Below are 21,260 nucleotides of genomic sequence, written 5' to 3' on the forward strand. Positions count from 1 at the left end.
GAGAAAACACACGTCCCCTGAATACCAGTCCGCAGAAGGATTATGCAGCCTGAACCAAGGCAGACCTAATAAAAACCTGAACTGTGGTGCGGCAATGAGGTCAAAGGATATGCTTTCCTGCTGACCACAATCCGTGGTCATGACCAGATCGATAGTGCGTTCCGTCACTAGCCCAGAGACCAAGGAAGAGCCGTCAACAGCATATACCATTTCAGGACACGATTTAAGGACAATCGGAAGACCCAATTCCTTCGCATAGGAGGCATCCACGTAATTCCCCGTGGCTCCGGAGTCCAGAACCATGCTAACATCCTTTCTCTCAAGACCGGAGGCCGTGAGTGACACAGCCAGACAATAAGGGCTGCACAAAGGGGGATCTGTAGATGGAACACCCGGCGTCTGGATCCCTTCAGTCACCGGGTTTTGGCGTTTCCCTGTTTCTTGGTAGGTCTTTTAGGGCATTCCCTGAGCAAGTGATCAGATGCTCCACAGTAAAAACATAGACCGTTCTTTCTGCGGTGTTCCCTGACTTCTGCCGATAGAGGGTTTCTTAGTGCCGCTATCTGCATAGGTTCAGAGGATCCCAAAGCAGGAACGGGAACAGAAAGAGAAACCGGAGGAGCTGTTCTTTTCTCTCCTTTCCTAGCTGCCTGTCGGGAATCGATCTGAAGAACCAAATCCAATAGCTCGGGGAACGTCTTGGGTACCACCGGAACCGTAGCAAGGGTGTCCTTCAAAGAATCAGACAAGCCCTTATAGAAGAGCAAAGCCTTCTTATCTTCGGGCCAACTGGTTTCTGCCACCAGCTGGTTAAACTTGGCCACGTAGGCTAGCAGAGAGAGACCACCTTGTTGCAGATTGAGCAGTTCTAAGTCAGTAGCCTGTGTGGCATAACGTGTGTCAAAGACACGACTCATAGCGTCGATTAAGGCGTCGCAATTATATAGAAGGTGGCTCCCTTCTTCCAGCAATGGATTCGCCCAAACAGCAGCAGTGCCCCCTAGATGGGACAACAAAAATGCTGCTTTGGTGGTGGCATCTGGAAAAGAGGCAGGACGACAAAGAAAGTGCAGCCTACATTGATTCAGGAAGGTCCTGAATGTTTTGGGGTCTCCATGGAACCGTTCAGGAGGAGCCAACGGGAACTGGGCCGTCATATAAACAGGTCCAGTGCCCTGTTGAGGAGGGAGAGGACCTGCGTCAGGAATACCCGCTAAAGGAGCCGCTTCCAAATCATCTATGCGCCACTGCGTAGCTGGATGGGCAGCGGTCATATTGTTGCGGAGTTCGGCCACCAATTGCAAAATGGTGGCCAAGGTCTCATTGGCATCCATTGAGGCTTCTGATTCTGTCAGATGTCAGATTGCCCACGTAGTGTAGCCGATGAATTCTTCTTCCCAATGTGCCCCTCTGGTTTTGTTTTGAAGAAAGAACCAGAGCGATCAATTGGAGAAAAGAATGGATGCCGATGGAAATCCAGGGGTACCAATGGAACAACACAGGTCGAGAGGCTGTATGTCAAAGGAGGACTGGAAGTGGATAACACAACAGCAATTTGAGGCTGGACCTGCAAATGTGAGGTATAACAACACACCACAGCAGCAAGGTTTGAGTTTGCGTTGTGCCAAAAGATTCAACAACCGAACAAGGCAAAAAGGCAGTCCCAATAGTCGTACCCCACAAGTAGTGGTTAGCATAGGATACAAAACCCACCTCCCGTCTCCCCCCGGACTTAGTAGAAGAGGTTTGCCGCTTACCGGTGGTTCTGTCCCAGGAGAGAGTGGGCCGCACGCGTAGATAAAGTTCCAAGCAATCCACAATGAAAGTAGTCCAAACCTAACCCGACGGCACGAGGACGCCTAATAACACCCTGACCCGACGGCACGAGGACGATAGTAAACACAGGGAGTCTCTAGTCCGTGTACCAATTCTAAACTCCAAAAGGTCCAAGTTGTCGAGAGAAAACCAGAAGTTCCAGGGACAATCCGAAAGTGGAAGAGCGTATGCAGACGGGGTCTGGCCTGATGTAACGTGGCATCCAAGGAGCAGGCAAGGGAAATCCAGTAACGGTCCGTGGTCAAAGTACGTGACGAGGCAAATCAAAGCAAGGCGTTAAGGAAGAGCAATCCAATAAGCAGTCAGCGTCGAGGAGCCAAGGAAATCAGAAACTGAAGGGGGGAAAACAGGAGTAACAAGGACAGGAACGAAATAAACAAGATACAAGGAAAAACACTGAACAGAGTTCGAAACGCAACTAATCAGCGATCAGAAGCACCGATATAGGTGAAGGAGGTGCTAATAAGGAGGCAAGTCACATGACAACGCGGCGCGCTACTCGGTGTGGACCGTGGGAGGAGTAGAGCGGACGCCAGCGTTGCCATGCCAGTTTCCAGGCACCAGGTTTCGCGCTTCTTAAAGGGACACGAGCCCGTGGTTTGGAAAGGAACGAGTGCCCATACATGAAAGAGAGAGGGAAAAGTTTGGACGTCACTTTCATAGATCAGACTTGTCTAGAAACCTTGTCGGGTGTTGTCAGAGAAAATGACGAGAGGGAGAGATGGCCAAAGGGGGGCCAAGAGAGGAAGAGAGAGAGGATGAGGAGCTAGAGGACAGGATATCCTGAGTTTTAGCACATAAGTAAGAGGCCAGAGCCATACAGAGGGCCTGGAAGTGAACAGGAGAGGTAGAGACTGCAACAGGATTGGCCAGTTTCTTGCAAAAGAGTTTTGGCCGTGTTGTTAGAGGCTGCAGAGATGCAGGCTTGAATGTGTGCTCTCTTCTAGGACGGGGCAGAAAGTCTGTATTGCCCTTGGAGCAGGCAGCAGGGCAGTTTGTCAGAGGATGCGCCGAAAGCCCTCCACTTCCTCTAAGCCACGCTGCACTTGCGTTTCAAGACAGCGAGGTCAGAATCATACCAAGAGTTGCACTTGGAGGGAGGCTTCAGACGGATTCTCATGAAAGGGGCAAGGATGTCCAGGGTTTTGGAAATTGAAAGATGCACATTAGAAAGGGCTGTGTCAGGGTGTGAGTCAGCTGCAGGAGTAGGAGGAGCTTAGAAAGATGAGGCAAAGGCATCCACTGACACACGCTTTATGGGTCGAATGACCGAGAAGGTAGGTGGCAGTGCTGGTGGGACGGGAGTGGGGGGTGTTTCAGATGAGAGGAGAGTAGAAAGTGGTCAGTCTAAGAGAGAAGAGTGGTGGGAGGGTTAGAGAAGGGGATGTCTGAGGTGATAAGAACATCCAAAGTTTGTCCGGCAGAGTGTGTCGGACCAGAGGGCCGAATGGGAGGAGAGTGTCACAGAAGTTGCGGAAAAGCCCAGAGGAGGGATTGGAAGCATCCAGGTGGATGTTGAGATCTCCGAGGAGAAGTTGAGAAGTAGAGGCAAGGAGAGAAGAGGAGAGGTCGGCCCATTCACAGAGGAAGAGGGTGACCTGGCCAGGTGGCCTGTAGGTGGTGGCCACAGTTAGAGAGAGGCCAGGAGAGATAAAGAGCCTTCAGACCAGGCATTCAATGGAGGAGTAGGCCTGCGTAGGTATGACAGAGGCCGGGACCCACTCCGGAAAGATCAGGGCTACTTCACCTCCCGAACGGTTGGTTCTGGGTTCGGAGAGGATCTTGTAGCCCACGGGGAGGAGTGTGTCAAAACCTGTGACAGAACTGGCCGTAAATCATGCCCCGGTGAGAGCAAGGACATCTAGGCTGAGTTCTTCAAGGAGGTGACAGATGTCATAGGAGTGTTTGACAGCAGAACGAGAGTTGAGAGTAGCGACGTGGAGCAGGTTGACACATTTGAAAGGCTTCCGTGGAGGTGTACAGATACATGCACTTGCTAGAAGAGATGCTGAAAAGCCAAGAGGTGCTCTTGTCATGCAAACAGCTCCTCGGGCAACATGCGCCTTCACCCCATGAGGCGCTGAGAAGCCCAGATGAGCACTAGCTACACAAAGGCCTCCTCAGGCAGATGAACATTCACTGCTGGAGCTGCTGAGAAGCCCAGAGGAGCACTAGCTACACAAAGGCCTCCTCAGACAAGATGAACATTCACCCCATGAGCTGCTGTGAAGCCCAGATGAGCACTAGCTACACAAAGGCCTCCTCAGACAAGATGAACATTCACTGCTTGAGCTGCTGAGAAGCCCAGAGGAGCACTAGCTACACAAAGGCCTCCTCAGACAAGATGAACATTCACTGCTTGAGCTGCTGAGAAGCCCAGATGAGCACTTGCTACACAAAGGCCTCCTCAGGCAAGATGAACATTCACTGCTTGAGCTGCTGAGAAGCCCAGAGGAGCACTAGCTACACAAAGGCCTCCTCAGACAAGATGAACATTCACTGCTTGAGCTGCTGAGAAGCCCAGATGAGCACTTGCTACAAAGGCCTCCTCAGGCAAGATGAACATTCACTGCTTGAGCTGCTGAGAAGCCCAGAGGAGCACTAGCTACACAAAGGCCTCCTCAGACAAGATGAACATTCACCCCATGAGCTGCTGTGAAGCCCAGATGAGCACTAGCTACACAAAGGCCTCCTCAGACAAGATGAACATTCACCCCATGAGCCGCTGAGAAGCCAGATGAGCACTAGCTACACAAAGGCCTCCACAGGCAAGATGAACATTCACTGCTTGAGCTGCTGAGAAGTCCAGATGAACACTAGCTACACAAAGGCCTCCTCAGGCAGATGAACATTCACTGCTTGAGCTGCTGAGAAGCCAAGAGGAGCACTAGCTACACAAAGGCCTCCTCAGACAAGATGAACATTCACTGTTGAGCTGCTGAGAAGTCCAGATGAACACTAGCTACACAAAGGCCTCCTCAGGCAGATGAACATTCACTGCTTGAGCTGCTGAGAAGCCCAGATGAGCACTTGCTACACAAAGGCCTCCACAGGCAAGATGAACATTCACTGCTTGAGCTGCTGAGAAGCCCAGATGAGCACTAGCTACACAAAGGCCTCCTCAGACAAGATGAACATTCACTGTTGAGCTGCTGAGAAGTCCAGATGAGCACTAGCTACACAAAGGCCTCCTCAGACAAGATGAACATTCACTGCTTGAGCTGCTGAGAAGCCCAGAGGAGCACTTGCTACACAAAGGCCTCCTCAGGCAAGAGGGACATTCACTGCTTGAGCTGCTGAGAAGCCAAGAGGAGCACTAGCTACACAAAGGCCTCCTCAGACAAGATGAACATTCACTGCTTGAGCTGCTGAGAAGCCCAGATGAGCACTTGCTACACAAAGGCCTCCTCAGGCAAGATGAACATTCACTGCTTGAGCTGCTGAGAAGCCTAGAGGAGCACTAGCTACACAAAGGCCTCCTCAGACAAGATGAACATTCACTGTTGAGCTGCTGAGAAGTCCAGATGAACACTAGCTACACAAAGGCCTCCTCAGGCAGATGAACATTCACCCCATGAGCTGCTGAGAAGCCCAGATGAGCACTAGCTACACAAAGGCCTCCTCAGACAAGATGAACATTCACTGCTTGAGCTGCTGAGAAGCCCAGATGAGCACTAGCTACACAAAGGCCTCCTCAGACAAGATGAACATTCACTTCTTGAGCTGCTGAGAAGCCAAGAGGAGCACTAGCCACACGACAGGTTCATTCGGCAATAATAGAATGTAGTCCTTGACCCTGAAGATATTATGGCATACAGATAAACATGTCAGAAGAAGGGACAGAGGACCTTGACACGCACTTGCCTCATGTGGTGCTGCCTTTAACAGCTGCCCAGTCTCTTTTTATCCCCTGGCACCTGCTTGTAGACAAGGTCCTCTACACTCAGTCTAGTGCTCCTCATCGCCAGCAGTCTGCATGTTCTCTATATTCTGGATTTCCTCCACTAAACATTATGACACACACCTTCGACACTCACTAAGCATGCCACTATCCATAACCATTTCTTTTCGTACCATCGCTGGGGTGAGAGCAACACTAGGGGAATTATGAGCCGCTCCTTAGAGGGCTGTAAGTAGGGGAGCACCACACGAGGCCTATTTAGCCCCAAAACACTAATTCAGGTCCCATTGCAAGGGGGCAGTGGGTGCCAACCTTCTACTTTGCTTGGGCTGGCATACATCTTTGCACCACACTGTCCTTCACATCTGCGGACAGATTACAGAAGCTTTGCACCGGTGCAAGTGCAATTTTGAACGTTGTTGGCACTAGGGCAACATTTGCCCTTGTGCAAAAAACCTTGGGGCTAGGTTGGAAAACCTTTGCACTATTCCAAGTGCAATTATTCCTGCTATTAACAAAAAACGGCTCTAGTGCAAAATAAATATGCTTTCAATGCATTTTTGCACCAGGAGCCATTTTGCCCTTGTGCCAATACTATTCCATATTAGTACTAGGGCCAACTTTGCCCTGGCACAAACATGCATTGAAAGAGATGTTTTCCCAAGGGCAAACATTTCCTTATTGCTTATACCATGTAAAATTGCACTTGCACTGGTGCAAAGTTTCTGTAATCTGGCCCCTGATCTCTAGGCGTGATGACCTCCTCTTCCGCTATTTTGTAGTGCATTGTCGCTCAGTGCTTGTCCATCTCCTTTGCCAGGTCATCCTCTCTTGGTCCCCTAACGATCTCTTTGGTTACAGCCGCTTCTATGTAGACAACTTCCCCCATAGCAGCATCTTCTTCAACGTCTAGCTGTTTTGAAGAGGAAAATATGGCAAGATAGCTCACTGAATTAAGCGCTTGCTGCTCAGCTATGTGTCCACCTTGCGGGTCACAGGTTTGACTCCTGTATTGGCTGACTCAGCCGTTTTCTTGAAGATCTACAATCTGAGTACCATGAACATGGGTACTGACAACACATGTTAATTACAGCAGGGTGAAATGTAATGTCTTTGCTGTTAATATCCGCACTTAACACTGAACGTGTCCAAAATGGAACTTCTCCCCTGAGCCTGCTATCTATCCAAGCGGGACTGGGGCCCTTTTACAGCATAAATGCTTCCGCGGTAAAGGATTTTTGTGTCCTGATTTTGTCTTTTTTTAAACAGTGTGCCCTGTGCAATGAGTGGGAGGATTGACGAGCGACCCACTCCCAGTAAAGGGGAGTGGAAAAGAAATCACGTAAAAATGTCCCGCAAAATAGTGATCCCGATCCATTCCAATAATCTGCATTTTGGTGGAAAAATCAGCTTATTTTTTCTTAATTCATGAGCCCTAAACTCTGGTGCCATTCTGTACTTCTCGCTCTCTTTCACCCTCAGAGCAAATCACTTTCCCATCCATTTCCGTTCGTTTATAGACTGCACCCCAATGGCCAAACATTGCCAAGATCTTTTCATTTAAAGAGGATTTCTCCCCTAGGTGCAACCAACCGATAAGAGAACAAGGGCCTTATTCACAGAAGGGTTTTATAATGGCAAAACCCCGTGTGAAAACGCTCTGTGAATTAGTGCCTAAGTGTGCGGGCGTTAGGTTGTGACTTTGTGCACAAGTGGGATTGTCCTCTCTATGCTTGGGAGGCCCTGGCCTGAGACACTGGCAGCAAAATGTTGTTGCGCACCATCCATATTTTGGATATTTGGTTATGGGTGAAATACGGGGTAACCTACTTTTCCAGAATCCCCAAGCGAAGGGCAGAAAATAGTAAAGTAGACCACAACATGCTCAAAAGACACATCCTGTATTTTTCTACCTTGGGGAGTACTAACCTGGGTGGGGTCCTCACTAGTAGGTTGTGTGTTACTTAGATTGGCACAAGTAGACCAAAGTAACTAACAAGGCCTTGCTTGCGAGTTGTCTCCTCACTAGTAAAACAGGTCCCCACTTCAGCTGTGAGTATCTTGGTAAGGTCCTCACACATCTAGCAATCAGAGAGTAAGAGCGTGAGATAGATAGTGGGTGGAGGGGGTGCAGAGGGAGGAAAAGAGACATATACAGGGAGATAGCAGGATAGCAGGATATAGAGTGACATAGAGAGGCAGTCGAATACAGATGGAGACACAGTGCAAAAGAAAAGGAGAGGAAGAGAAAGACAGAGGGAAAGAGAACATGAGTGAGACAAAGAATAGGGGAGACAGATTTATATATTTAGAGAGAGAGAGAGAGAGAGAGAGTATGTACATCTCTGTCTTCCAAAGGGGCAGAGTTGGGTCGAGTTTGGTCAAAGTGCACCCGTTATTGGCGTGCCTTTGTGTGTTTTGTGATGTTGCTCATGATTGGAAAGACATGTTTCATTTGCACTTATTGTAATTTTCCTCTGCCCAGAGATGAACCCGTCCCCATCCATCACGTTTCAAGAGATCACAGAGGGGACCAAGGACTTTCAGGCGGGTTTGAAGATCGGAGATGGCCAGTTCTTTGAAATGTACAAGGCACAGATTCGGAATCATACATTTATGGTGAAGCTGTACAAACAGGTATAGTGGAGTCCCGTGCATATCAGATGGGAAGCCCAAGGGAGCCACCCTGAGGGGCAGCTGGTGGGAGTTGAGTTTCTGAAGACCAGCAAGCAGGCGATGGCTCTGGTGCAGGGTTTCTAAAACCCACTGGGCCTAGGGGAGGAGTTGAGATCCACAGAAGGCTGTGACGGGCTTGTCTTTTCAGGTCACATATATCAATTAAGTCATAACCAACTTCATAATGTTGAAAATTGTTTTGATGTAGTCATAGCAATGTCAGGCATGGGTTTCCAATGTAAAATAGGGTCATGTCAATGGACATTTATAAAACCCTGGTCTAGTGGATATCAGATCTGATGACCCCAATGTGGCCAAACCATGTTACAAGTCTGAGTACTGCCAACAAGGTTTCTACTACTGAGCAAGTCCCAGGTGAAGCCGCATGTTCAGTATTGTCTGCCATTTCCGATGCCAGATATCAACAGGGGGAGGCTCAGGGTTCAAGGAAATGCCAGTTAACATGACCTGAGGTTGGACTTTGTTGATCAAGGACTCCTAGACCTAAAGGGAGATTAAGATAGATATTGCCTTTCACAGAAATGTGGGATGGATGCATTAATTAAGGCGGGGGCATCTCATACAAGTGATACATACTCTAACATGACTACTGCCTATGGGTCACTGCAACTCTGGAATGAGGAAGGCCAAGGGGTAAGGGAGCAGGTACTGCTTACCATGATGTGTCAGGAAGTTGGAAACGTGATGTATCTGTCAATTAATCTGCTTTTCTCCAAAATGGCAGCTGGCCCCTCTAGTAGCGTGAAAGTACTCACACAAAAGTCTTGTTTCCTAATTTTGTATCAATACACAGGACGTAAAGGCCGGATGCAAGAAGCAGATGAACAAGTTTCTCTCCGAGTTGGAGGTGTTTCTTCTGTAAGTCCATTTTGTCTCCTTTGCTCTGTATTCTCAAACTCATCTGTGATAAGAAATACATATGAATAACTGACGCACACTGGCAAAAAGGGAATTTTGATCACATAAGGCTTTGCTTTTCTGTGTATGAATGTGTGTTCTTGAGTTTGTGCCGGGTCCAGAGCCGCTAATGTTGGGTGGAGGGGTCATTTGCCAGCTAGTCTAGATACATATTCTTACTGTGGTGTGTTATTTCTTTTACTTCTCATCAATGGTAAAGCAAACATAAGTGTTATCACATGGTTAGACTGGCCTACTTTGGCGCAGCCAGTCTGATTATATTTTCTTACTGTGTCATGGTATATTTTACTGGATGTCAAAGGTAAAGTGAACATAAGTGTTATTATGTGACTAGACTAGCCTACTTTGGTGTTGCTAATCTGGCTAAATCTTCTTACTGTTGGATGCCATTTTTACTGGGCATCAAGAGTAAACCAAAAATAATAAGTGTTATTACTCTCTTGACTTCCAGGCTCCGAAAGTAGCATTGAACCTATACACAAAAGGGCATTCTGTCAGCCAAGTCTTTGTTCCTTCAGAATCAGATTGATATTGTTGATAATAGACCTAAGGAACTTTTCGAAGTAATCAAAAACTTGTCAAACAACATGCCTCTCACCTCTTTTGCAACCACCTCCTTGGCTCAAGGCATTGTGCCAATGGATCTTTAAAGATCCTTTCTGACTCCTCTGCTCAGAAAACCCTCACTGGACCATAACTTGCTCTAATTATTGCCCCATCGCAGACCTGTTATGGCCCACTAAGATTCTTAAGAAGATTGTCACTTCTCAACATCAAACATTTCTTGAAGAGCACGGAATCTTTAACAAATTGCAGTCAGGCTTTAGGCCATGCCATGGCACTGAAACTGCACTTGTGGCTGTCTGGGATGAAATCCTAAAGCCTGCCGATGAAGGTGATCTTAGATGCTGGTCATGCTTGACCTATCGACTGCCTTTGATGCAATTGATTTGGATATCCAGATTTTCCAAGGTTGCTTTGGTGTCTGAAGAATCTTTGAAGTAGTTCAACCCCTTTCTATTGAATCGAACCCAGCAGATAAATATGGGAGCCTACTATTCTGATTCTTTGATTGTCTCTTGTGGAGTTCCACAAGGAGCCTCCCTCTCCCCGTTACTATATAATATTTACATTTGGCCATAATTAGACATTTTTTCGCCAAATTCAATCTTAGTTACCATTCGTACGACGATGATACCCAAATTTGTCAGGCTTAAAAAAAAGTGCAATCAAGCAAATGTTAGCATGTGCCCAAAAAATAAAAAGCTGGATGCTGCAAAACAAATTGCAATTACACCCCACTAAAACCGAGATAATTCTGTTTGGCCCTAAAATCTGTTGTCAGATTTGCATTCTTGCATCCCTGTCCCGCCTTATTTGAAGTGCCTACTATCTTCCTCTCTAAAGTCAAGAATCTCAGTTGCATCTGGCAAGCGAACCTGAATAGTAAATTACAGGTCAGTGAAACCATAAAAGTCAATCTACTTGCAACCTAAATTGTTGTGGCCTAGTCTTTCTCTTATCCCAGAAATAGATAGTCCAGCTGTATTTGGGTCATTGGTGAATTCAAAATGGCACTATTGCAATGGTATCCTTACTTCGGCTGGCCGGATGCATCGTCTTCAAGTCGCACAACATGCAAACATTAGACTTCTTTATAATCTTCCAAGAACTACGTCAGTATCCCCTTTCCGCAGACGTCTTCATTGGCTTCTGGTACTACAGAGGATCCATTTTAAGATCCTCTGTCGTGTTTTTAAGTGCCTCCAAGACCTAGCCCCTAGTTATCCTGTCTCCAAGATATATCCCTACTGTCCAACCTGCCCACATCGATTTGCTGGTCAAAACCGTTTGACAGACCCTGCTTCCTTCCTTGTACATCAAGGGGACAGATGTTTTTCTGTGTATGATCCTCGAGCCTGAAACTCGCTGCCACTTGATCTCCAGAAACTAAACTCTCTGTCATTATTTAGGGAGGAGTTAACAGCCATCTCTTCCAATAAAACATTCATTGTATACAATAATGCTTTTCTGTTTTTTCTTTCTGTTTCCCAATGTCAACATGTGCGCCTAGATGCAGTTTCTGCCTGGTTCCCTTAGAGGATTTGCCCGTTACAAATAACCAAATCAAATCACGTGGCTAGACTGTCCTACATTGCAGCCAGTCTGGATAGATTTCCTTAGTGTGGAATTGCAGTTTTTACTGGCATCAAGGGTAAAGCCAGCAAGATGGGTGTTCTCACACGGCTATTCAGGCATTGGTGCAGCCAGGTTAGATTTGTTTTCTTATTAGCGCATGCCATTTTTACTGGCAAAGCCAGCAAGAATATGTTCTTGCATGGGGATACTGGCATATATTGGCTGAGCCAGCATTGACATGTGTCCTATAGTATTATTAGTAGTATTATGGTAAAATCAAATATGGATAGGTTCTTAAATGGTAATACTGGTATATATTGGGGCAGCCAGCATGGAAATGTATGGGCAAAGACAGCATGCACATGTTTTATACTGGTATATACTTTGAGAAAAGGCATCCTAAAAATGCGTTGAAAAATGCTCAAGTGCACTCACTTTTGGTGGCTTGCATCTATTAAATTTCTTACGTGTCACCCTACAAAACTGATAGCAAACTGTATGGCTTTTTACCTAATTTTTAACAGAAAGTGTGCTCTACAATGCACAATTTTAACCCAATATTTTAAACATTTTCTCTGGGGGGAGAGCCCCCAGCCCCAGGTTTGTTCGGGCTCCCTTGCTACTCTCGGTCACTCCTGTATGGTTGTGGGAAACATTTACACCCCTCCAATTAATACATTCACCAGCCGCCACTGGCACTTCCACAAAAAAAGTGCTCATGGACCATCTGAGCTAAATCTCTCTCCCATTATCCCTTCAGTTCTGCAGACTTCAGGCATTACACTTCAATGATGCATTTATTTAGAACCAATAAACGTCCTTTATTGCCTGGATGAGCGCCTGATACACTCAAAAGATTTAAGAGGCTTCAAGATAGCTTGCTTCCATTTATCTTCAGATAAAGACCCCTATCAAAGCTGGTAGAGAAAAATCTACAGCATTCCAGAAACTCTATAACTGTCCCCTGCCTCCATAAATGTCCCACTTATGCCAGGGCTGCTTCATGTCGCCCTTGAAATCTAGGCCAAGCTAAAGGGGGAAGGCCATGTTGACAATTCCCCAGTGTTCCTCTGTGTCTCCAAAACCCAATAATGTGACATGGACTGGGTGATTTCAAATCCTATTAGGAAGCACGGAGCGAGGAACCCATAACCTGCCCACAACTCTAACAGGCCTCAGTATACAACTTTCAAGATTATTCCATTGCTTCCCACATCCAGGCCTCAAATGATCACATAACATTAACAGTTGTGCATCCCAATAAAATTCTTCAATATGAGAATGTTCAACCCCTGCTGGCTCTGAAGCCAATATTAAACAGGTATGCAGTATTCCAGCTGCTGTGTCGTCCCAGAGAAATTGAGGAAGAGAGAGATTAATATCCTTACAAAAATGGAAGCACAGTAAATATATACAACAATCTAGAACAAGGGTATGCAACCTGTGTCTCTCCAGATGTTTGGGACTGCAAGTTCCACGATACCTCACCATTGAGTGTGCTGACCAGGGCAGATGGGAGTTGTATCACAAAACAGATGGAGAGCCAAAGGTTGCAGGCCCCTGATCTAGAAAAAATGCATTCATCTTCAAAAATTGTTAGCAGACCCATCCATCGCAGCCGTAAGGATCACCATCTCTGAAAATCCACCTGTAAGGATTGCCAAAGTGGAATAAATGTCATCTTTAACAAAGACCATAAATCCCTACTACATGATATTGTTTTATCTGTGAAAACCTACGTAAGTGTTGGGAAATACTGAAGACTTATCCATATTTTCTTTATTTCAAGATAACTTCCGATACTGCAGTATTAAGCCCACAAAGACTCTAGTAGGTTATGTACAATAACACATTGTCAGCAAAGAGCCCTATGATGTCCTCCTCTCCTCCTACCTTGATCCCTCTGACTCCTTCACAGCGCATAATAGCTGACACCAAGGATTTGATAACGAGACCAAATAACAGTCGAGAACGGGATAGCCTTGTTGGAGTCCCCTGTACAATGAAAACATCAGAGAAGTGTTGCTGTTAATCTTTACTACTGACACTGGCTTACTCACCCAACCAACAGAGCCAATTTAGCCTGAAGCCAAATCTTTCCAAAGCCCCTTTTAAAAACCTCCAACCCTGTCAAAATCCTTCTCAGCATCTAGGCTGAGCTAGATCAAGTTAGTTAAGAGATCCCTTGAGGCATGCATTACATTAATAGTTTTTCAGACATTATCTGCACCCTGTCAGCCCACTACAAATACCTCTTGGTTCTGGATGTGTATCAAAGTTGACAAGTGCTTCTTTAAACTAATGGCCAAAACCCTTGTGGGTATTTTCATATTCACATTGAGAGCAATATTGGTCATTGTGATAAGCAATGTTTTGGACCCCTTCCAGCTTTATATAATACAGAATGGAAAAGTTAGTAAGTACACAACTGGGAAACAGTGCTCAGCTGAGTGGAATGACAAAGCTGTCATTACTGGAACAAGTGGCATATTGCGTGAAGCAGAGGAATCATTTATTCAAGTCATTTCTGCTGCGACGTGGGTTGCCCCTGATGCTGGGATATGTGATGTTAGCCAGACAGCAGTGTGAGTCTGGTTATTACAGTGTACCCCCTGTTTGTCTCGTACCTGGGTGTTGCCCCCCCTTCCCTACCCCAGCCAAGCTTTATCTCGTCTATGGTGGAGTTCTGCAGTATCCAGAGACTGCTTCTGATTTGGGTATTAGGTTGAATTCCTTTTTTGTTTTTTACCCTCTTGACACTAATTGTACCATGTTGATACTATGATGTCTGGCTATGTTGATAAGAAAATATAATGGTAAAAAAAATATTACACAGTGATACAGAAATGGAAACTTCCAGAAATGCAGAAGGTACGCTTTTATCAGGACCCCATGAAATAAGTCTAATATGACACTGAGTAGGCAACAAACCTATCAAGGATTCTCTTGTAAAGTTGTACTCTGTTTATCTGGGGAAAAGTTAGTAAGTACATAACTGGACTATTTCCCACTTCATACCTTTTATTGGTACTCACACTTCCTGTTCATTTACAGAGCTTTCAAGCAGTTGTAATTGTTCCTCCTTCAGTTTGGAAACTTAAGGTCTCCAAATGCTGGGATATCTCGTCGTTGGTGACCGTCTCTTCTACAGTATGATACTTGGCAGATAATTCAGAAATCCCCCTAGAGTCCCTAATACTTTCCCCTTCTCAGTCCCCTTACGTTTCAGTCACAGTCACATTTTACCGCTGCATCAGTCCACTAGCTGACATGGCACCTGCGGTGCCCTCTTGATCATAACGTTTCTGCTTCAGGAATGTCCTTTTTTATATACTTCGAAATGTGCAGTGACCTCAACTCTTCTCTGAGGGTCCTGATCTCTTCCACTAAATCCAGCTTCACTGCAGTACTAGACCTCAATTTAGATTCCAACTTGCAAATCATAGCCAAGACCCCCTTTTTCACTTCTCCTGTTTCTGCTTCGCCCTCCCCATAAAAAGTAGGCTTGTAAATGCAGCTTTCGCTCCACCCCCCATGGGTATAATTATGGGGGGGGCAAGGGTGTTTATCCCCCCTAACTTTCGTGGCACACCATTTTTGCCCCTTCATTTGGCAGGGGCGTCGTTCCTTTAGATATCATGCCCTCCTCCCCCAACATTTTCAGCAAAGTTACTCCACTGACCACCCCACACAATACCTGGGACAACCCCTTTACCCTCATACACTCTTCAAAGTAATGCTCTATTTCACCCCTCCCCGAAAATGGCCTAAAAGCCGGGTAACTGAATAAGGTGTCATCATAATGCCATCAACCAGTATATTTTTCTGGTAAGTCTTAACTGCAATATGACCAGGTCATGATCAGACCAAGCAATTAAGTAGATCACTGCCCCTTTGATGTATTGAGTTTGTTCTTCTTCCAATAACAATTATCAGATCTGGAAAGGTCGTGGCACGCGTAGTAAAACGCTGTCATGCACACTGTAGTAATGTATGTAGGCCCTTTGTTTTGGGTTTGATTTTGATATTCTCTGCTGTCACAGATGGCACTAGGATCACTCCAAACCTTATTGGTTCTAGGTTTTTTATTGTCATCTTTGTGGGCCCTGGTACTGTCCCAATCTCTCTCGTCCTATATCGAGCCTCTACCCTAACCCAGGCTTTACTGATCACAGGTTAATAGATATTAACGGGTAACTCTTAGTGTTTAAGATCTGTCTTGTCCTTTTGGTGGGCACCAAATGGGCAAATGTCCTTTTCTATCTAAGGCTCCTTTAGGGTCTTCCTAGATGTTCCTATTCTATTGACTGGTTAGTGTTGTAATGGGAATCTTGATAGTGCCTTGCAATTATGCTGTTTGATTCAGACTTTCTCTAACACACTCTTCCTTTCTACACTTACTGCTCTGTCCCTCCTCCTTACTCCTCCCACTCTTCTTCTGTCCTGTTGATGTTTTCCTCGTAAATCTTGCTTCCCCCATTGATGCTACTCTTCCTTTCATGACTACTACTCCCTCGTCTCCGATACTCTCTCCTCCACAATACTACTCTCTTCCTCCCCACGCATACTCCCCTCTTCTGGAAACACTGTTCGCTGTATGAGGCGCCTTATAAATGTTCAATAAATAAAGCTTAAAAAAATAAATCAGAATAAATGCTACTCAGACACCCTTGTTTCACTTTCTAACATTTGCTTCATGCCCACACCTTACACTAGCCTTTCTACACTTTCCACACAAACATGCACACTTACACTGCAGTGCCACTCTCTAGCCAATGCCCCACCTGCTTCACAAACTGCTTCCACAGTAGACTGCTCCTTCCTCCCTACTGCTGGACTCTTGGTCGTCCACCGTCTTCGAACTCACCAAAATAACCCATACTTCCTAATTCATGATCCTCCCTTATATTTCCCCTTCAGCCTGGGGATTGGTCTCCTTGCCCATGCCAATCTGCCACTGCCTTCACCACTCCGGGCATGGTTGTGCATTGGAAAAAGAGAAATAGTGGGCTAAGCCCCGCCCAGTTTCTTGCACCTGCCGCAGTGTGCCCACGGTGGCCCAGCATGGTAAGTATTCATATTCATTAGTTAGTCTGGGAGAGGGTGGATACTTTTCCCTATTTCGTCTCTGGTGGGTTAGTGGGATTTTGTCACATTGCTCAGGCATGACGAAGCCACCCGACTGCCCTACATTGATTTATACCTTGGCTGCACCTACAGGCAGCTCCACTCGCCATCTCTTGCCTTTCAAGCAGTACACCATTGAAAACAGTGCTTGCTGTCTGCGGGTGCTGCCTCACTCTGCCCCGTTCTATGGCCGTCTTCTGGTGTTCTCATATTCCCCGCTCAGGACGTCGGATGCACATGTTGGGTTGAATCCTGAGTTTATTTGCTTGCCTCTGGTATAAAATGTGTGGTCTCTAGAAAAAATAGAGAGACACTGGCAAGTAACTGATTGAGGCAAGGCTTGAGAAGACTGTGTAGTGCATAAGAACATACTGGCACGGGGGCAGGAACTAGGACACTCATCTGCCACCGTCCGCCTCAGAGGAAGAACTGGCTCTGGATTTCTTCCTAACAGGCCTTCAATCCCGGCTGAGAGGGGTTCCCATCTCCTCTTGACAAGGCCAGGGTACTGACATCGTCACAGACCTCCACCCTTTCTCCTGATTCCTCTTTTCCACTCCATTCTCCCTGTCGGCTAAGTGTCTGGGGGTGTCGTGAGAGAACATCTATGTTTGCTGTTTTGTACCTGTCCAATGTTCAACTGTGAACAAGAATGGCGGTAAGGCCAAGAAGCACCTCAGAATGAGAGAATGTGTGTCTTTATAACTGGCCATCCAGACTAGCAGGGCATGGTCTGTCGCCAGTTTAAATTTCCGACCAGTGAGCTAATACCGCAGGCTATAAACAGCCCATTTGATGTCGAGGGATTCTAATTCAACTACAGGATAGTTCATTTCCCAGGATTGTAGTTTGTGGCTGATGTACATCACTGGCTTCTCTTCCCCATTTTCTACTTGTGACAATATGGTTCCCCGACCCACAGTAGAGGTGCATGCCTGAAGAATTCATTCTTTATCAAAGTCTGGCACAATCAGAATATGGCTTTCACAAAAAGCTCTCTTTAGTTGATCAAAGACTTTCTAGGCCTTGAAATCACACCGCACAATGTTGGAATGACCCCTTTTCAGTTTGTTGGTTGGGGGCCCTGCCGTTTATGAGAAGTTGTGGATAAAACAGTGATGATAGCGGACTAGGCCCAGGAAGGCATGCATATCCTTCATCGTGATGGGACCAGGAACCTGCTCGGCTGTGTCGATCGTGGCTCTCTGAGGTAGTACTTTGCTGTTTCCCACCTGAAAACCCAAATATTTGACCAACGACTGGGCTAGAAGGCATATTGTTGGGCTGGAGGTTAGAAGTACCTACGTTGAACTGTAGGCGACACTATCGTCCAGGTAAACTCCAGTGAAGGCTTGGCAGTGAACCTGGACGAAGTCCATCAACCTTTGTAAGCTTGTCAGAGCCCCATGTAGACCAAAGTGTAGCGCAGTGAACTGAAAAATACCCTACGGGGTACAGAAGGCGATTTTGCACTTAGCCTCCTCATCCAAAGGCACTTGCCAGTACCCCTTTGTTAGGTCCAAGTTGTAAATATATTTCGCAGGGCCCAGTCTTTCCAACAGCTTGTCTATCCTCGGAATAGGGTAGGCATCAGATTTGGATATTTCATTAAGGCATCAAAAGCCAATCTAGAAACGGCATATATTGTCAGGTTTTTGGGCAAGCACAGTCAGGGAGGATCAATCACTGTATGATGACCCCTAAATCCAGCATCTTTTTGAGTTCTTCATTTATTATTTGTTTTTGGGCCTCGGGCAATCGATACAGCTTCAGACATATCATCCTTCCAGACGAGGTGAGTATCAGGTGTTGTGGAGAACACGGTGGCATATCCCCCAAACCATTTGGCTACCTCCTGATGTTCTGTTGTGGTTAGTCCTACCGCATGGTTACTCCTCGTACTTCGATGGGTAATGGTGCTCTTCTGATATTATTGGCATTCAGCAAGAGCAATTGTGGGTTGCTGTTTTTCCTCCAGCGTTTTAGTTTATATATATGATACAGTAGGGAGGGCTTGCAATGGTGCACTTGTTCCACTTTGTAAGTTAGTGGGGGGACCAGTTTGGTTATGGTTTATGACCCATGCCACTTAGCTAGCATTTTCTTTTGTGTGGTAGGTAGCAGGACCATTACCTAATTCCCCACTTGGAAAGTGATGTGATGAATCAGAAAGGATTCTCCCCAGAAAACCTGACTTGGGACCCTTCTCATGTGGCCAGGGAAAGGCAGATGCTTTCTGATCCTGACCCCGCGGCTGGTGTTCTGCAGGATGATTACATGGGGGCGGGGAAAACAGTTCAGGAAGACTGGGAAACCCCCTTACTCAACTTTCCCCGAAGCTCCACTCTTCTGATGGCTTATTGTAAAACAACAGAAATAAGAAAACCAAATGTTTCCTTTAGGAACTTCAAGGCCCATAATCATCTAAGTACTGGGACGAGGAAGATGACCAAAAAGGTACAAAGTTGCAGGAGAGGTCAGATCATTAATGCAAATGCAAATTACCCACACCTGAGGGAGACTGAGAGGCTTAAAAGGACCCCTCAGGTGCAGGCCATTAGTGAAGTTGAGGGAGAGGAGGGCAGCAGGAAACAGAAGCTCTGTGATTTGTGCAGGCAGCCCAGGCAAAATCTGGAGCCGAGAGAAGACGCCAGGACCACTGCGTGACAGAGAGAAGCTGCCAGTCCTGAGATGGTCTGTGCCTCTCCAGTCCTGAAGTGCATAGGTCGCGCAGCAGGAACTCAAGAGGGAAGCTTGCTCTCTAGCGACCTAATCTGCAGTGGCTGGGCAGCGGGAAGCAAAGGCGAGGAAAGCTTTCCTTTCCCCAAGGCCATCTAATGTGTCTGGCATGCACCCGTGGGCCTCGAGGTTGTCTCTGGTGGTTGGCGTGCACCAGAGAACCTCAGGTGCAACGAGAGCTCCAAGTGCAGTTGGCGGCGGTGGATGAAAAGAAGAAGTTTGCCGGGTTTTGAAGAAGTTTGCCGGGTTCTGCCACAAGAACAGAAGTCCTGCAAGCAGCGAGAGGAAGGGAGGCGTACATCTTACCCAGTGAGTTCACAGCTTGATAGTGACGCCAGAACACTCCCTCCCCATACACGTGTGCAAGGCAGGCGATTGGCGAGTGAGGAACACTTGTGTGTGAACGGAGGATAGCACATAGGCAACGCAATGGTCTTGGAAGCAAGACCACGCAGAGCAACAGAGGTTCGAATCCTGCATCCACGCTTCGAAACCAAACTCACGTACCGTATCAGACCCGTCATAAAAAACAATTATATACATTAAAATAAATTAATTAAAAGTAGTTCGGAAAGCATTTCTACATCCCGAACAACTGAAAAGCAGCAGAAGCAGCACTCGTTTGTGAGTGGAAATAACTTTCAGGGTAATTTTGAATACCAAATTATTGAAAAGCAAGCCAAAGGACTATAATCTTGAAAGTGTGAGTTTATGGAAACCCCAGGATACTAAGAGGGTGACCTTGTTAAGATTGAACACCTACAAGCAATGCCCAAGGCAGCAAAACCTAAAACCAAGGTAATTTCAATCAGGAGCTGCCAACTACAGAAAGGGGCTTTTGGAAGGTTCATAAGCAGTGAAATGTGTTACCAATACTTTGTACAACATATGGTGAAAGCTGGTAATAACTAACATTGCCCAAGCCATGGGAGAAGTAAAATTACCTATCGCTATCAGTTTCTTGTGTAGTGGGGAAACAAGAGTGACAAAAATGCTGCCCTTCTTGGAAAAGAGGTTGAGAAGGAGAGGAGCATTATTTGCAGAAGAGCATCATAGAGCACCAATATAAATCTTGTTTTCCTTGAAAATTTGTTGGAAGTTTTGAAGCTGCAATTTTTTGAACCTTATGAAGTTGTTGTGAAACTCTTGTCAGTTGACGTTAACCCCAAAAGCACTTGTTGTAAAATACTGTCCGGGCAGGGGATTATACCCGGGTGGCAAAACTTTGGCGATGCTAAAAATAGGGGCCCTGACAGAGAAAATGTATGTTGTTTGTGGTGGTGAAGGTAGTTGTGGCAATACATCCTGACCAAGACAATTACTATTGCTATTGGTGAACTGAGAGCTTGTTCAAGAAAGAGGAAGAACCTTCTATTGTTGGAACATTTTGTTAACCAGTTTAAGCTACACCAAGCTGAGTTGGAATTTTCTATTGACAAGTTGAAGTGGTACCGTACTGTGTTTGAACATTGTTGCAAATCAGGATTTCTTTGTGTTCTTTTTTGACCTATGAAACAGAATCACGTTTAAACCTGGGGAAGGAGAATTCACCCAGGTTACAAAGAGAGACTGTTGTGACATTACAAATTCATTCATTATTTTCTGTTTGGAATTGGCATGTATTTCCTTGTTTATTTGTTGTATGTAGAAGCGTGAGGGACAGATATCCTCTGTTACTTTCGTTTATTTTAGGCAGGGATAGTGAGGTGTTTATCCAACCTTATATGATAATAAAATGGCATTTTTTGAAAAACGTTCACAAAGTTGTCCAGCTCACATTTCTGACCTCTCAGAGTAAGTAGCCTGGCATTTCGGTTGTATGCACTTTCTTGTAGGTTCTGTGCTTCTTACAGATCGGTTCTCACAAGTTGGCAGTCCTTTTACTTATATTCCCGGTTGCTCC

General features: G+C 46.0%; 1 protein-coding gene across 2 annotated transcripts in view; it reads left to right on the forward strand.

Moving 5' to 3' along the window:
• IRAK3 (interleukin 1 receptor associated kinase 3) overlaps positions 1-21,260 on the forward strand; it is a 155,006-nt gene that overhangs the window by 54,287 nt on the left and 79,459 nt on the right. For both annotated transcript variants that reach the window (XM_069629760.1, XM_069629761.1), the window contains exons 5-6: positions 8,223-8,374; positions 9,228-9,292. In XM_069629760.1, the coding sequence (XP_069485861.1) occupies positions 8,223-8,374; positions 9,228-9,292 (217 nt within the window). The remainder of the gene's footprint in view (positions 1-8,222; positions 8,375-9,227; positions 9,293-21,260) is intronic.

The sequence above is a fragment of the Ambystoma mexicanum genome, chromosome 12 (assembly GCF_040938575.1).
Source record: "Ambystoma mexicanum isolate Mex_15411 chromosome 12, UKY_AmexF1_1, whole genome shotgun sequence".
Lineage (NCBI taxonomy): Eukaryota > Metazoa > Chordata > Amphibia > Caudata > Ambystomatidae > Ambystoma > Ambystoma mexicanum.